We start from the raw sequence: 17,997 nt of genomic DNA, 5'->3' as shown, positions 1-17,997 counted from the left end.
ACTGATCTCATACTACTATTGCAGGGCAATAATGTTCAGGATAAACCCAAACTCAGATCATGTTCAGTGTCCTCAAAAAAAAAAGTGACCGTGCAAAAAGTGACACAAGGCATATAAAGACGGCACCAGATAAATGTTCAATAGGTTTCTATACCAGGAAGCTATCTAGAACCTATGATACACCAGCCTGTATACTTCTTCCTTCCTGACAGCGGAGGTGGGCATCCTAGTTAAAGGGAACCTGTCACATCTTAGTTGTTATGTAAACTGCCCCCATGGCGTTGTTAGTGATGTAATGTGCATCACTAACAAGCTGTTTTCATGAAAATCGGTGGTAGTATAATGATGTTATAACCTTTTATATACTTTGTCTTACTTGCTCGTAGTCAGCCAAAAGGGTGTGATTCTCACATTCAGTCATGGGTGGGCGCCTGGCGCACGCGCCAGACCAGCTGCCCCATGTGTGCAAATGTGCATGCGCCCCTCAAACCTAGCGCTTGCCGGGAACAGTCTTCAAATGTCAAGGCTGACGCCAGCACTAACTGAACATGGCGACCGCCCATGACTAGTGATGAGCGAGTATGTTCGGTTAACCCTTTCTGCGAGTATGCTCGGGCGAGTACCGAGTATCTTCAGCGTACTCGGTGATATGTTTGAATCACTCCTGTGTGTATGATTTGCGACTGTTTGACAGCTTTAATACATGTGAGGAATGCCTGTTTCTTTCATATCCCTCCCATGTATTAAAGCTGTCAAACAGTCGCAAATCATGCACAGGGGAGCGATTCAAACATATCACTCATTTCCAAATGCGGTGAAATGGTGAAAAAAAAAACAAATTCAATTTTGCTATTGTTTTTTTTTAGTTTTATTTTTATAGTGTTAATTGTGCATTAGAAATTATATGGAAACGTGATTCTCCAAGGTCAGTACAATTATGGAGATACCAAACGTATAGTTAATTTATTATTTTATCGGCTTAAAAAAATCCAGAATTTTATTTAGAAAAAAAAAATTGGTTTGTGCCACCACTTCTCAAGACCCATAACTTTTTATATTACCATCAGTGGAGCTGTGTAGGGCTTGTTTTATGTGTGGCGAACTGGTGTTTTTACTATATTTTGATCACTTAATGCATTTTTTTGCCTTGTGGCTACCGAAAAACACAATTGTGGTGCTTTGATGTTTCTTTATCTTTACAGCGTTTACCGAATGGCTTAATTCATTTTATATTTGATAGACTGGACTTTTCTGGATGCAGCAATACAAAATATGTATATATTGTTTTACATTTCAGTATTGTTAACTGGGGAAAAGGGGGTGATTTTAATTTTTATATATTTAATATTTTTTTGTATTTTTTGAATAAAAAGATCTGCTTTTTACTTTGTTAGTCACTTTTGGCGGACATAAACCTGCGATCCATACACAGCAAGTACTACAGTGTAAATTGTAAAAATGACAGACTCCAATGACATCAAGCCACAGGTATAGGACAGAAGAGATCACATGACAAGCAAGGGGGCCTTCAGATGGCACCCCACTGTTATAGGAACCCATCAGCTCGCTGGGGAAAGGGGTGGAGGTAGTGAAGGGTTTTAGAACTAACATCATGGCTGGATCGCGACGCTTTAAATGCATTGTCAGTGATTAACAACTGGCTCAGTGATAGGAAACAGGGTAGTTATTAATAATTGGGTCTCAGTGGGTGCTACAGGAGTCAGTATTGGACCCTCTTCTTTTTAATAGCTTCATTAATAACCTTGTCAAGGATATACCGAGTCCAGTATATTTCCAGATGATACGATACAAAGCTCTGTAAGATAATTAACATAATGGAGATTAACATTATACTACAGAAGGATTTAAATAACCTGGAGTCTTGGGTCAAGAAATTACAATTGAAATTTAATGTATAATAATGTATAGTCATGCAGTTAAGTCAAGGAAATAAAATATAAAATTCTGTTCTAAATAGTAAAACTTTGGATAAAACTGTCATTGCAAAAGACTTGGGTGTATTGGTGAACAGCAAACTCAACTTTACTGACCAGTGTCAGGCAGCTGCTGCAAAGGCAAATAGAATAATGGGTTGCTTAAAAAGAGGCATAGATGCTCATGACGTGTACAAAGTTTTATCTCTACATAAGTCATTAGTCAGGCTATACTTAACATAAGGCTGGAGCTACATAGCGACATGTCATGCGACAGCAATTCTCAGGCAAGTTATACAACTAGAAACATCTGTGTAACTAGTTGGCATTTTGCTGTCGTGCAACTATTTTAGCGGTGTGATTTTGCTGTTACAAAATAGCCAAATCACAGATATGTTGCAGTCGCGTTAAACTCTATGGCAAGCGAGTCGTGTTAATTGTGACCAACAACAGAAAATCCCCCACATTTGGGAACTTATATGACTCTGTGTTGCACTCTGTTGCAGGTCGCAACGCTGCACCATAGGAAATTATTAGATGCAGTGCGACAATGCAGCATTGCATCTTTGGTGTTGTGTGACACGTGGCCATGTAGCCTTAGTCTAATGTGTTGGATAGACTGCAATGACTTACACAGACAAGGATGCATATTGGTCCGATACGTGACAGCCTCATGGAAATATATGAAGCTGTCATGCCCAGGTCAGTAGAGCCGCTGGCCAGTCCATGCATTGCGGTCCGAGATAAGACTGATTTGCATGGATATCTGCATGAACCCTTAGTCAGCTTATCAATGATTTGTCCCATTTTTCAAATGAAATGAAACTATTTGAAATTTGACAAGTTTTGAAAAATTATCTTTTCAAACTGTTAATTTTTAAAACCTTAAACCATATATAGTTATACCACACAAAAAGCTAATAATTAACATTTACATGATGACTACTTTTAGCCTGCATAATTTTTCAAAAGTCCTATTATTTTGATAAGTGATAAGTTGTTAAGAAAAATTGTTGATAAACTTTCTTTTTTTTAAAGGAAATTTACAAAACCTATATGTAAGCATAAGTATAATAGGTGTTCTGTCGATGTCTAATACAATGCAATGCAGATATCTTGCAGGGTATTATAAAAGTGAGCAGATACATGAAAGTTGATGTGATAAAAAAATTAAGCAAAAATTGAAAAAATATAAAAACAAAAAAGCAAAATAAAGAACAAAAAAAAGTCACAAAAAATGTTTCACCAGTAAATACACATTTTGATGTAAATATATATATATATATATATATATAAAAAGAATGTTCACATATCTAATATCGCAGCATCCAGATAGGCTCGATCTATAAACTGTCACATTGTGTAACCGCTATACCCTACAGTGAACTCCGTAAAAGTAAATAAAAAAAATGCCGTAAAATTTCCTGCATTTCTTCATCTTGTGAATTCATCTATAGACGTGAGTTTGCCAGCATCGCAAAGAAAGCCGCTTTGAATAAGCACAGCAAGGAAAAAGATGTTTGTATGAAAAAGAAGAAAAACATAAAGAAAACCCTGTATAAATGTAGTATCACTAAGCTTACTGACACTGCAGAAAAAAATGCGCATTTTGCCGTGATTTTGATGCGTTTTTTGATGCGTTTTTGAACATCAATGAATGCTTTTTGGAGCTAAATAAAGATATTTGAAAAAAGAAACGTGGGACATTGCTTTAACTCTTGGATTACCATCAGACCTGGGGTGAGTATATTGGTTAATTGAAATGATTAAAGAATGTGTCTGTTGTATTTCAAATAAAGTGTTTTACTCTGTGTTTGTTTATTTAACTCTTTACTTAATGTTAGTAATGAAAGGGTCTGATTGACACCTTTTCATCACTAAACAAAAGTCTAGGTGTCAGCTAATCCCATAAACCCAATGTCATTAGCATTCCCATTCATGTCATTTCTGGGGCAGTGGAGAGCTGCTATTTTTAGCCTAGGAAGGTGCCATTAGGCAAACATGTTCCCTGGCTATTAATAACAGCACACAGCTGTTTGTTTACCTGCTATATCCCCACGATCAGCAACCAGAAGCGCTTTGGACGCAGCGCATTTTAGCTGCATCCAAACACTGTGTTCTAATGCCGCACTTTTGTTGTCAATACATGCGGATCCACCACATATAATGACATTTCAATTGGTCAAAATCTGCAGCGGAGACTAGCTTCTCTGCTACAGAAATTGACTTGCTGCGGGTGAGTTTGGTGCGTGCCCACGATCAGGAGACGCTGCGGGTTTGAAGTTGCGTATTTATGCAGCGTCAAAACCGCAACATCCAGATGTTACAGTATAGTGGATGGGATCTCTTGAAATCCCATGTCCATTATGCGTGCACCTGAGGCTGCGGATTACCCGTGGACACTGACATGCGGCGCGTCTTTCAGGGCCACAGCATGTCAAATTCTCTTGCAGAGTCGCTAGTTTGTGCAACAGAAATTTGACCACTAGAATGTATTGAATGCTGTAAATCTGCATGGTTCAGTGAACACATGTGGATTTACCTGTGTTCAATAGAATGCAGCGTTTTGGACGCAGCAAAAATATGCTGCATCCAAAGCGCGGCTACGTCCGGATTGTGAGCACATAGCCTAAAATAAAAAAAAATGACGTGGGCTCCTGCTTCATTTTCATAACCAGTAGAGGGAATTTGACCGCTGGGAGCTTATATTAGTAGCCGGGAAAGGGGCCAGTAATCAAAAATGTTCCCTGGCTAGTAATAAAAGCCCACAGCTGTTTGCTTAGGCTTTACTGGCTAGATTACACTGGGACCCCAGAAAAAAATTGACGTAGGGTCCCCTATAAAATCAATCTAACAAGAAAAGGCTAGACAGACAGCTGCGGGCTGATATTAATAGACAGGGAAGGGGCCATGGATACTAGCCCCCTCTGCGGCTAATAATATCAGCTCTCAGCAGCCCCAGAAATGGTGCATCCGTAAGATGCACCAAGTCTGGCGCTTAGCCTCCTCTCTTCCCACTGCCGTGTAGCGGTGGCGAGTGGGGTAATAAGGTTGGGGTTCATGTCAGCCTTATATTGGCAGCTGACATGAAGCCCAGGTTAGTAATGGAGGGTGTCTATAAGGTGGATTTGACTGACTCAATTTGAGCCTATGGGTGAAAAACACTTCAGAAACGCATGCTGCAGATTTAAACGCAATGAGAATCCTGACAGGAAAATTCCTGATCATGTGCACAGCACTTCAGGATTCTCATTGCATTAGCTGGCGCACAGATTACCTAACATTTTTGTTGCATTTCTGCGTGAAAACGCACCGTGTGCACATAGTCTAAAGCAGTTTTATCAGTTACATTTCATGGTGAAGATCAGAAAAAAAGTAAGAATTAAAACAATTCTTGAACTGCTGTTGATTGGTTCATTCTGCCTCCCAAAAATCGCAATTTCTCTCGGTCCACACTTACCCATGCTCTATACTGATCACTTACATCCGTGTTTCTATCCAATACTCTCTACTGCCTCTACAGAGGCCAGACGGGGTCCAGAGTAACTCTGCTGCCTCATTATAGTGAATGGATCCATTCAGGATTCCATTTGCACACCACGTATTTCGGTGATTTAGACATAAATCCTGATGTAAATATTCAGCATAGAGCGCAGGATAAATCTTAAAGTGAACTTGTCAGCTGATACGTGCCGGCCAATCTGTGGGCAGCATGTGTCAAGTGGGCAGCATGTATCAAGCACTGGCTGTATTATCCCAGCCAGGTATGCTTGACTCTGAAACGCTGCTGAATTTTCGGAGAAAAACATGCTTTAATATCTACTGGGGACTGAGACCACACTAAAGACTTGTCGAACAGGCAGGTCCCCGTTGGCTTCTTCCCGCCCGCTGCCCTGGAGATACAGGTCTCTGCCTACATGTGAGTATAGGCAGAGATCTGGCAGCAGGCGGGAAAAAGCCACCGGGGACCCGCCTGTTTGACAAGTCTATAGTGTAGTCTCAGCCCCCGTTGGGTATTAAAGTATGTTTTTCTCCGAAAACGCCGCAGCGTTTCAGAGTCAACCATACCTGGTTGACATAACACAGCCAGATTGGGCAGCATGTGTCGCTGACTGGTTCACTTTTACTTAGCCTTAAAAATTATCCATAATGTTATGTATCCTAAAATGTTACCAATAAAAACTTTAACTCAACCTACCAAAAACAAGCCAGCACTCAGGTTTGTCAATAGAATTATAGGGGGTTTCCATGTTACTAGTAGCTCAAAGGCTCTGGTAAAGTGAGATGGCTTGCCCAAAAAGAAATCAAGTAAAATCTGTTCTACCAAATCCAAATGTCACCATCCCTAATGAGTCCCATAGTGTGCCTAAACCGCAGTTAGTGTCCACATGTTTGCCATTCATGTAGCGTGGAGAGCCAATTTAACAATTTACGGGGTGCATGTCTCCAGAAGAACAGCTGGGCAGAATGTATGAGGCACTACAATGTATTGGGCACTACATTGGCATATTTTTGCAGTTTTCATTCAGCAACATACACAGCCCGCTTGTTTCTGGAAAACTCCCATGGAGTCAAAATCATCACTAGACCCTTAGATGAATTCTCAAACAGGTTTAATATAAAAAATGGGGTCATTTGATGGGGTTTCTGCTTTTCTGGCACTTAGTGGCTTTGCAAATGGAGTCTGCAAACTATTGTAGGAAAATCTGCGCTCCAAAAGTCAAATAGCCCTCCTTCCCTCTCGATCCCTGCCGTGTGGCCAAACAATACTGTACCGCCACATTTTGGGTACTGTTACGTCTGAAAGAAATTGTCTTAACAAAATTTGGGGCCATTTTCACCTTTTGCTCTTTGTGGAAATGTAATACGTGGGGCTAAAATAACAATTTAGTTGTAAAAATTGTATTATTTTCTCTTCACTGCCCTATGGTATAAAGTTCTGTGACAGTCCTGTACTGTCAATATGCTCACTGCACTCAGATTAATTCATTGAGGGGTGTAGTTTGTAAAATGGGATCCTTAATAGGATGGGGGTGCTCAGTGGCACCTCAGTGACCCCACAAACCTTTCCAGAAAAATCTGTACTTCAATATGGCCCTCATTCCTTTCTGAACTTTCCACTGTGCCTGAAAAGTAGTTTCCAACTGTGTATAGGCATCCTCAAGAGAAATAGAGTAACAAATTAGTTGGTCTATTTTCTACTATTGGCCCTTTCTAAAGTTAAAGTCTTGAGGCTGAAGCAATATGTTAGTGGAAAAACATATTTCATTTTCACAGCCCAATGTTATAAAATTCTGCTAAGTACCTGTGGATTGAAAATCCTCAACACACTCCTAGATATATTCCATAAGGGGAGCAGTTTTCAAAAAAATGTAAATTGTAGTGGGTTTCTCCTTTTTTGGCACCTTCAAAAGTTCTCCAAATATGACGTGGCATCCGTAATCTGTTCTAGCAAACAAAACGGAAAATTTTGCTGCTTCCTTTTGAGCCCTAAAATTTGTCCAAACAGTAGTTTCTGACCACTTATTGGCGTACTCAAGAGTAATTGCATAACAAAACTGCAATGTCCATTTTCTCCTGTTTCTGCTATGAGAAATTTGGGGCTAGAGCAACATTTTTGTGGAAAAAAAAAAGTAAAATTCCGTTTTCACGACCCATTATAAAATTCTGTGAAGCCTCTGTTGGTTCAAAATACACATCACACCCATATATGAATTCCTCTAGGAGTGTAGTTTTCTATATGGGGTCACTTGTTGGGGGTTTCTGCTGTTTTGGCACCTCTGGAGCTCTGCAAATGTAACATGGCATCCACAATTTATTGCTGCCAAATTTGCATTCAAAACATCAATTGTGCTCCTTCCTTTCTTCGCCCTGACACGCGCCCAAACAGTAGTTTCCGATCACATATGAGGTATCAATGTACTCAGAATAAATTGCTCAACAAATTGTGGGGTCTATTTTCTCCTTTAACACTTGTGAAAATGAAAAATTTGGGGATAGAGCAACATTGTATTAAACAAAAATGTAATTTTTATTTTTTTCGGCACCACTTTGCATTAATTTATCAGGGGTTTAATGGTATATACAGTGGTGGCCAAAAGTATTGGCACCCCTGCAATTCTGTCAGATAATACTCAGTTTCTTCCTGAAAATGATTGCAATCACAAATTCTTTGGTATTATTATCTTCATTTAATTTGTCTTCAATGAAAAAACACAAAAAGAATTGTCCTAAAGCCAAATTGGATATAATTCCACACCAAACCTAAAAAAGGGGGTGGACAAAAGTATTGGCACTGTTTGAAAAATCATGTGATGCTTCTCTAATTCGTGTAATTAACAGCACCTGTAACTTACCTGTGGCACCTAACAGGTGTTGGCAATAACTAAATCACACTTGCAGCCAGTTAACATGGATTAACCCCTTTACCTCCGAGGGTGGTTTGCACGTTAATGACTGGGCCAATTTTTACAATTCTGACCACTGTCACTTTATGAGGTAATTACTCTGGAACGCTTCAACGGATCCCCCTAATTCTGAGATTATTTTTTCGTGACATATTGTACTTCATGATTTTGGTAAAATTTCTTCGATATCACTTGTGTTTATTTGTGTTAAAAAAAAAATAACGGAAATTAGGCGAAAATTTTGCAATTTTCAAAATTTGAATTTTTATGCCCTTAAATCAGAGAGATATGTCACACAAAATACTTAATAAATAACATTTCCCACATGTGTACTTTACATCAGCACAATTTTGGAACCAAAATTTTTTTTTGTTAGGGTGCTATAAGGGTTAAAAGTTGACCAGCGATTTCTCATTTTTCCAACATTTGAAATCACTTTGAGAGGTCTTTATGACAGAAAATACCCAAAAGTGACACCATTCTAAAAACTGCACCCCTCAAGGTGCTCAAAACCACATTCAAGAACTTTATTAACCCTTCAGGTGCTTCACAGGAATTTTTGGAATGTGGAAGAAAAAAATAAACATTTAACTTTTTTCACAAAAATGTTACTTTAGACCCAATTTTTTTTAATGGAAAATCGGCTCAAATTGTTAGCGGACACCATGTTGCGTTTGGAGAGCCCCTGTGTGCCTAAACATTGGAGCTCCCCCACAAGTGACCCCATTTTGGAAACTAGACCCCCCCAAGGCACCTATCTAGATGCATAGTGAGCACTTGGAACCCCCAGGTGCTTCACAAATTGATTCGTAAAAATGAAAAAGTGTTGGTTTTTTTCACTTTTTCATTTAGATAGGTGCCTTGGGGGGTCTAGTTTCCAAAATGGGGTCACTTGTGGGGGAGCTCCAATGTTTAGGCACACAGGGGCTCTCCAAATGCAACATGGTGTCTGCTAACAAATTGAATGGAAAATCGGCTCAAATTGTTAGCGGACACCATGTTGCGTTTGGAGAGCCCCTGATGTCCCTAAACAGTGGAGCTCCCCCACAAGTGACCCCATTTTGGAAACTATACCCCTCAAGGATTTTATTAAGGGGTATAGTGAACAGTTTGAACCCTGAGGTACGACACAGAATTTGATAACATTAGCTCATCATATTGAATAAGTTGTCATTAGTCTTGAGCGCAAGTGCTCGCTACTTGAGTTTGCATCGGGTACTCAGGTATGCACCATGTACTGCGTGTGCTCGAGTGACATGTTCGAGTCCCTGCCCCGCATGTTTCACGGTTATTAAACACCCCCAAAAAAAACATGCGGGGATCGCTCGTGCATAGCAGGCAATCCCCGCAAAGTTTTTTTGGCCGTGAAGCATATGGGGCGGAGACTCGAGCATGTCACTCAAATACCCACGATACTCAATGCATACCAGAGCACTCGATGCAAACTCAAGTAGCGAGCACTTGCGCTCAACACTAGTCGCCATATCGTCATCTTTTTTTCTTACTTTTGAAAAAGAATCCCAAACCCATCACAACCCTAACCCCAAACCCAGCCCTAACCCTAGCACAACCCTAACCCTAGCACAACCCTAACCCGAGAGTTTATTTTTTACGCCGTTCCTCGTGCGGTATAAGTGATTAGACGACTTTATTCTTCGGGTCGGTGCGATTACAGTGATACCAGAATCATATGGGGTTTTTATGACTAACAGCTGTCACACACTAAAAGACGCATTTTTTGTAAAATCTAGTTTTTGCATCGCCATATTTTGAGAGCTATAATTTTTCCAGATTTTGGCAGACAGAGTCATGTGATGGCTTGCTTTTTGCGGGATGAGTTGACGTTGTTATTGGTGCCATTTTCAGGCACGTGACATTTTTTGATCCCTTTCTATTCCGATTTTTGGGAGGCAGAATAAACAAAAAACAACAATTCAGGAATTTTTATTTTTTTTTATTCTGTTCTGCGTGTGGTAAAATTGATAAGGCAGCTTTATTTTTCGGGTCAGTACGTTTGCAGCGGTACCACATTTATATTGTTTTTCTATGTTTTGCACTTTTTCATAATAAAAGCAATTTTATAGAAAAAAAATATTTTTTAGCATCGCTTTATTCTGAGAGCTATAACTTTTTTATTTTACGGCTGATGGAGCTGTATGGCAGCTTGTTTTTTGCGGGACTAGATGATGTTTTCAGTGGTACCATTTTTATTTATTTTCGTCTTTTTGATCGCGTGTTATTCCATTTTTTGTTTGGCGGTATGATGATAAAGCATTGTTTTTTGCTTCGTTTTTTTTTTTTTTTTTTTTTATACCGTGTTCACTGAAGGGGTTAACTAGTGGGACAGTTTTATAGGTCAGGTCTTTCCGGATACCAAATATGTGTACTTTTGTTGTTTTTTTTGTTTTTTTTTATAATAATATTTATTGATGGGTACATTATATTTTTATTTTTGGTGGATTATTATTATTTTTTTTTTATATATTTTTTAATTTTTATTTTATTTATTTTTTTTTTCACTTTATGACACTTTTTTTACTTTTTTACTTTGTCCCACTCTGGGACTTTCACTTTTTTTTCTCTGATCGCCTGCATGGCACAGGAATGGAGCACCATCCCTGTGCCATGCAGGCTGTCAGCGCTGGACAGGTAGAAGATAGTTTGGAGATGCACTGCGCATGTCCAAAAAATCTTCCTGCTGTCTGGTGACCCGGATGTTGTCATGACGACATCGGGTCGTCATGGCAACATCCTGGAAGCCACGGCAGACAGCGCTGGAGGCCGGAAGAGGAGGTGAGTATACCGATCACCTCCCCTTGCCACTGCAATGCTGCAATCGACTTCGATCGCAGCATTGCGGGGGATAATGTGCCGGGAGCGGTGCGGGACTGCTCCCTGCACATAGCACCGGGTGTCAGCTGTGACAATCAGCTGACACCCGGCGGCGATCGCGCCCGCACAGCCTGTGTGCAGGTGAAATCGCCAGGGCGTATAAATACGTATCTGGTCCATAAGTCCCAGGGCACAGATACGTACTAATACTCCCTATGTCATAAAGGGGTTAAAGTTGACTCAACCTCTGTCCTGTGTCCTTGTGTGTACCACATTGAGTATGGAGAAAAGAAAGAAGACCAAAGAACTGTCTGAGGACTTGAGAAACCAAATTGTGAGGAAGCATGAGCAATCTCAAGGCTACAAGTCCATCTCCAAAGACCTGAATGTTCCTGTGTTTTCTGGGCGCAGTGTCATCAAGAAGTTTAAAGCCCATGGCACTGTGGCTAACCTCCCTAGATGTGGACGGAAAAGAAAAATTGACGAGAGATTTCAACGCAAGATTGTGCAGATGATGGATAAAGAACCTCGACTAACATCCAAACAAGTTCAAGCTGCCCTGCAGTCCGAGGGTACAACAGTGTCAACCCGTACTATCCGTCGGCGTCTGAATGAAAAGGGACTGTATGGTAGGATACCCAGGAAGACCCCACTTCTTACCCCGAGACATAAAAAAGCCAGGCTGGAGTTTGCCAAAACTTACCTGAGAGAGCCTAAAACGTTTTGGAAGAATGTTCTCTGGTCACATGAGACAAAAGTGGAGCTTTTTGGGAAAAAGCATCAACATAGAGTGTACAGGAGAAAAAAAGAGGCATTCAAAGAAAAGAACACGGTCCCTACAGTCAAACATGGCGGAGGTTCCCTGATGTTCTGGGGTTGCTTTGCTGCCTCTGGCACTGGACTGCTTGACCGTGTGCATAGCATTATGAAGTCTGAAGACTGCCAACAAATTTTGCAGCATAATGTAGGGCCCAGTGTGAGAAAGCTGGGTCTCCCTCAGAGGTCATGGGTCTTCCAGCAGGACAATGACCCAAAACACACTTCCAAAAGCACTATAAAATGGTTTGAGAGAAAGCACTGGAGACTTCTAAGGTGGCCAGCAATGAGTCCAGACCTGAATCCCATAGAACACCTGTGGAGAGATCTCAAAATGGCAGTTTGGAGAAGGCACCCTTCAAATATCAGGGACCTGGAGCAGTTTGCCAAAGAAGAATGGTCTACAATTCCAGCCGAGCATTGTAAGAAACTCATTGATGGTTACCGGAAGCGGTTGTTCGCAGTTATTTTGGCTAGAGGTTGTGCAACCAAGTATTAGGCTGAGGGTGCCAATACATTTGTCTGGCCCATTTTTGGAGTTTTGTGTGAAATAATCAATGATTTGATTTTTGCTTCATTCTCTTTTGTGTTTTTTCCTTGCAAGCAAATTAAATGAAGAGAATAATACCAAAGAATTTGTGATAATACTCAGTTTCTTCCTGAAAATGATTGCAATCTGACAGCATTGCATGGGGTGCCAATACTTTTGGCCACCACTGTAGGCCCCTCAAAGTCATTGAAAAAAAACTTGCTGCTAAACTTTTAACCCTTCTAACAACCAAACAAAAGAAAAAGTTGTTTCAAAAATGAATCTGACATAAAGTAGACGTACGGTAAATGTTCTTTATTAATTATTTTGTGTGGTGTGACTATCTGTTTTAAGGGCATAAAAATTCAAAGTGAAGTAGTTTACGGAAGTCATTTGCAGAAGGTCCCAGAACAGCAGAAAACTTCCAAAGTGACTCGGTTTTGGAAATTAGACCCCACAGGGAATTCTTCTAGGGATGTAGTGACTATTTTAACCCTACTGGTGTCTAACACAAATAAGCATGTATTGCATGTTGTAGACTGAAAATTGCACGTTAAAGCGATTATCAAATAAAAAATTTCATTGGCACATAGCATTTTGTTATCTCTTTTTATTCCGATTTTTCCGAGGCAGAAAAAAACCCTTCAGCAATTTAGGAATTGTTTTTATTTATGCTTTTTATGCAGTCCATTTTATTATTTGGATCACAGCAATACTAGACTTATGTCGCTTTTTTGTGTTTACACATCTGAATTCTATAAGCTATAATTTTATTTTTCCGCCATCAGAATTGTATGAGGGCTCATTTTTTTGTGGGATTAGTTTACGTTTTCAATTAAACCAATTTTTTTTTTTTTTGTACATATGACATTTTGATAGCTTTATATTCCAATTTTTGTGTTCCAGTATGGTGAAAAAGTTAAGTTTTGGTGTGTGTTTTTTTTTTGTTTTTTTTTTAACGGTGTTCTCTGTACTGCTTAAATAATGAGACAGTTTTCTAGCTATGTTTTTTGCACGTATGGCGATTCTAATTAGGTGCACTTTATTTTGTTTGTATATAACATTTGCGTTTTTTAATGGCAAAATATTTTGCAGTGATTCTTTTTTGTGTGCGTTTTTCACATTTTTACTAAATTTATTGAATTTTTTTTATTTTTTATTTTTTTTACTTTTTCGCAAAGTCCCACTGTGAGCCTTGGACATTTTAGTTTTTAACTGCTGGTCTACTGCACTCTAGTGCATGAGACCTGACACATGGCTTGTTAGACTATACTTATGTCAGGCCACCATAGCTGGCAGATCCCTGTGGTCACTAATTGGCATCGGGTTGCCATGGCAACCATCAGCATCTTTTTCATGCACACAGTGATCTGTGTTCTGTGAAGAAAAATGGCAGAACACGGAGCTGGAGACTCCCCCCGACGCACTGGAGTATCCAATGGTACCTGCGTTCTTAGGACACAAATCTAGTTGAGTATGGTGCTTGCCCTGTGCTACTACCGACGCTAGTGTGGTGTGAGGGACCCCTGGGCAGGGGGCTGGCCATGAGCAGCTGTGACTCCTATAGCTAAACACTAAATAAACTTCATTTTCAGACACATGTAGAATCTCATATTTGCTAAATTTCACATGTATCTGTTCCATTAAACATATTCATTTGTTTTAGGTTTTGTTTGAACACTCTACCATGGCCACCTTCTTGGAGTTTATCCAGCAGAACGAAGACAGGGATGGAGTCCGTTTCAGTTGGAACGTGTGGCCATCAAGTCGCTTAGAGGCCACTCGAATGGTGGTTCCTGTAGCCACCCTCTTCACTCCGCTAAAAGAGAGGCCAGACCTGCCCCCGATACAGTATGAGCCTGTCCTGTGCAGCAGAACCACTTGCCGAGCAGTTCTTAATCCTCTCTGGTAGGTGCTCTTATACCAGGCAAAATTAATTCAGTATACAGGTTCAAGAAAGTCTAGAGGCTTTCATAAAAGGGTGCTAAACTTCAAGAGGTCGGAGAATGTCGGGACGAAGTTTTCCCTCTAACTCGGGGCAATTGCCTTGCCGAACATCTCATAGGATAAGATTAAAAGTTGAATTATTAGATAGGAGCCATGCAGCTAGCGATGGGGCCAGTGGTTTAATATTGTAGAAGACAAATATGTGTGATGAATGGCGTATATTCCCATTTGGGCCTATGTTGTAGTTTCTGGAACAAGTAAAGTAGAACCTTGTGCACCAGGTGAACAGAGCTGCTTTCATTCTGTAACGATACGTCATCACTCGCATGGAGGACGGAACATAGTGCACATTTATTATTACAGGAGCTAGGCTAACTTATATTCCTGGAATAAACCCTGCATCATGGAGTCCTTAAAAAAAAACAGTTTTTCACTATTGCTGTTTTATTCCAGTGGTCATGACCACTCATAGTGACAGTTAGTTAAACAGCTCTTAGTGGTGGTAACCATGGATACCTAGGCTACTGCAATGCCCTGCACATGGGGTAAACGACATAGCGAATCAGAAGAACTATACTACATTTCTAATTGGAGGTACTTACTAATATTATTATTATTACACCTACTACATATTGAGATAGGATCTTGGAGATGGGAATACCCCTTTAAGTACAGTACGAGTCTGTCCTATGGACCAGAAGTACTTACAGAAGGACCTTTCACCAAATTTTTCATGTTAAAATGGACACACAATATAATAGTGGCTGCAGAGCGGGATAAAACTTTGTTTGTTTTTAATCTTGCCTCCCCGTTGTGGAGATATTTAACTTTAGTTAAATGGGGTTTCCCTTGAATAAAGTTCATTTTAATCAATAGATCTTGGAATAATAATAAGTTCCACAATTGGATGTGTTTAAATAAAATGTTCCTGTGCTGAGATAATCTTATAAATGTGCCCCTGTTTAATGGCTGTGTCTGACCGGGTACAGAACATGGTCTGATCATACCACAGCTCCTGGGCAGAGGAGGAGGCAAAAGAGTATACAGACAGGACAGCCCGGGATCACAGCTGATTCTTTCTGTGAGGTAAAACATTTCCCTGTCTGTTTTTAAACAATGTTTTACTTCAAAGAAAGAATCATTTGCGGTCCCATGCTGTCCTGTCTGTATACTCTTTTGTTTCTCCCCCTGGCCAGGAGCTGTGGTATGATCAGACCATGTTCTGTACCCGGTCAGACACAGCCATTACACAGTACACAGCAGAGGCACATTTATAAGATTATCTCAGCGCAGGAACATTTTATTTAAACACATCTCATTGTGGAAATTATTATTATTCCAAGATCTATTCATTAAAATGTTGATTTAAAATTAACTTTGTTCATGGGAAAACCCCTTTAAGTCCAAGTGGGTGTTTTCCTTGGGGGCTTGTGCTTCTCCCTGCATGTGTTGCCAGCTGCTAACACCCTCTTGAACTCTCCGCAACGGAGAGGCGAAATTAAAAACAAACCAAAAAGTTTTATTCCACTTTGCATCCGCTATTACATCATGTGTCCAGTTCAACTTGAAAAAATTGGCCAAAAGTCCTCTTGAAATGGTTGATCCACTCCTCACCCCACCCTTTAGACTTCCTGATTGCTGAGTCGTGATTGCTATTGTTTGGACCAATGACATCTTTTCACCTCTGGCTGGATAGAGCACTCCCATCCACCATCCAGGTCGTTCTTATAGAATGGAAAAATAAAGATATTGCAATATGTCGCCAACTTGTCAATTCCAGTCCTAGAAGACTTGGTGCTGTCCTTAATAATCGTGGAGGTCATGCAAAATACTAGATGTAGTAGTTTTTCATGTGGGGTGTACTCATTTTTGCATCAACTGATTTCAGTAAAACTGATGATTTTTTAATGAAAGTTATATTATTAACGTAACTTTTATGTTTTGGGTTAAAAAAATGTTCTATGAAACTCAGTCTTGTCAAAATTTTGGAAATAGTTTTTGTATTTAGTGAGATACTGATTGAAGCACCACTCCAGCATTTTGTTTTTCAGCGCTGGAGTGGTGCTTTGCTGAGATATTGATTAAAGCACCACTCCAGCATTTTGTTTTTCAGCGCTGGAGTGGTGCTTTGCTGAGATATTGATTAAAGCACCACTCCAGCATTTTGTTTTTCAGCGCTGGAGTAGTGCTTTGGTGAGATATTGATTAAAGCACCACTCCAGCATTTTGTTTTTCAGCGCTGGAGTGGTGCTTTGGTGAGATATTGATTAAAGCACCACTCCTGCATTTTGTTTTTCAACGCTGGAGTGGTGCTTTGGTGAGATATTGATTAAAGCACCACTCCAGCATTTTGTTTTTCAGCGCTGGAGTGGTGCTTTAAATACAAGCCCCCCTGCCCCCGGTCATATACTCCCCTACTGGCATCTTCCCTGGTTTTCAGCACCGCTCCGGTCCGGTGGCACCATACAAGTCTATGAGAGGTAGAACGAGGCTTTCATAGACTTGTATTGAAAAGTGACCTCCGCGCCGCTCCATGAAACACTGTAGCTGCCGACAGGTCACTTTTCACAGGAGACCAATTTGAGTGGCGGGGAAACCGATGAAGGCGGTGAACGGTGAGTATATGACGGGGCAGGGGGCTTACATTTAAAGCTCCACTCCAGCTGTGAAATAAAAAAACAAAACACTGGAGTGGTGCGCTTTAAAAAATTACTTTTCAAAGGGGGTGTACTCAGTTATGTTGAGCACTGTATATATGTATATATTGTTTTATGCAAAGTTTGTTGAAAGTACTGCTGACTGTGGCGACTTCCTAATCTTTTTTAATGGTTGTATCGGGTTTGGACGACTGACCTGCTCAGATGATGCCCAGAAACATTGTAAGCCTATGTTCACACATGTTGGGTTTTTCAGCGTCACAAATCTGCAGCAAAACCTAATCTCTGGCTGGAAATCAGCTGCGTTTTTTCAGCATTTTTTCACTGTCCTTTTGTCTCTATACATAAAGTTCTGTGAAAAAAAAGAACCCCTTTCTATTTTGACATCAAAAATGCTGATGCAAATTTTGTTGCTTTTTTTCAGTGTTTTTTTCACCACCCATTACTTCCTATGGGTGAAAAAACACAGAAAAATGGTGAAAGAAGTGACATGCTCTTGGTTGGGATTTCCAAAAACCCAACCAAGGCACAAAATACGCAACAACAAAAAACCATGATGTGTGATCAGAGAATTCTGGTTTCTCATAGACTTTGCTGGTACTGCAAAACGCAGCTGAAACTCTGCAGCAAATAACGCTGAAAAACCCAACATGTGGGAACATAGCCCACATGAGGTCCAACTATTTCTCTATCCAACCTCTGTTCAGTCTATTCTCAACTCTTTTGGTAATTCTTGAACTCTCTTGGTTCCCTACATGAATGATGATGATGATGTTTTTCATCAATAGGAAACATTAAATTTTGCTGAATTGCTTTTGAATGTAACTTAAGTTTTGGAATACTGGGTTCAGTGTAGATTTGGGGTAGTGAATTTA

At 40.1% G+C, this 17,997-nt stretch overlaps 1 protein-coding gene across 1 annotated transcript in view; it reads left to right on the top strand.

Moving 5' to 3' along the window:
* The window catches only part of LOC141153867 (protein transport protein Sec23A), a 246,812-nt gene that overhangs the window by 10,169 nt on the left and 218,646 nt on the right, over positions 1–17,997 (top strand). The window contains exon 2 of the mRNA XM_073639099.1: positions 14,185–14,426. Within this exon, the coding sequence (XP_073495200.1) occupies positions 14,206–14,426 (221 nt within the window). The 5' untranslated portion in view covers positions 14,185–14,205. The remainder of the gene's footprint in view (positions 1–14,184; positions 14,427–17,997) is intronic.

This window comes from Phyllobates terribilis, unplaced genomic scaffold, assembly GCF_046119375.1.
Source record: "Phyllobates terribilis strain yellow unplaced genomic scaffold, ASM4611937v1 Scaffold_7__3_contigs__length_470593459, whole genome shotgun sequence".
Classification (NCBI taxonomy): domain Eukaryota; kingdom Metazoa; phylum Chordata; class Amphibia; order Anura; family Dendrobatidae; genus Phyllobates; species Phyllobates terribilis.
This window is presented reverse-complemented; position numbering and strand designations above follow the sequence as displayed.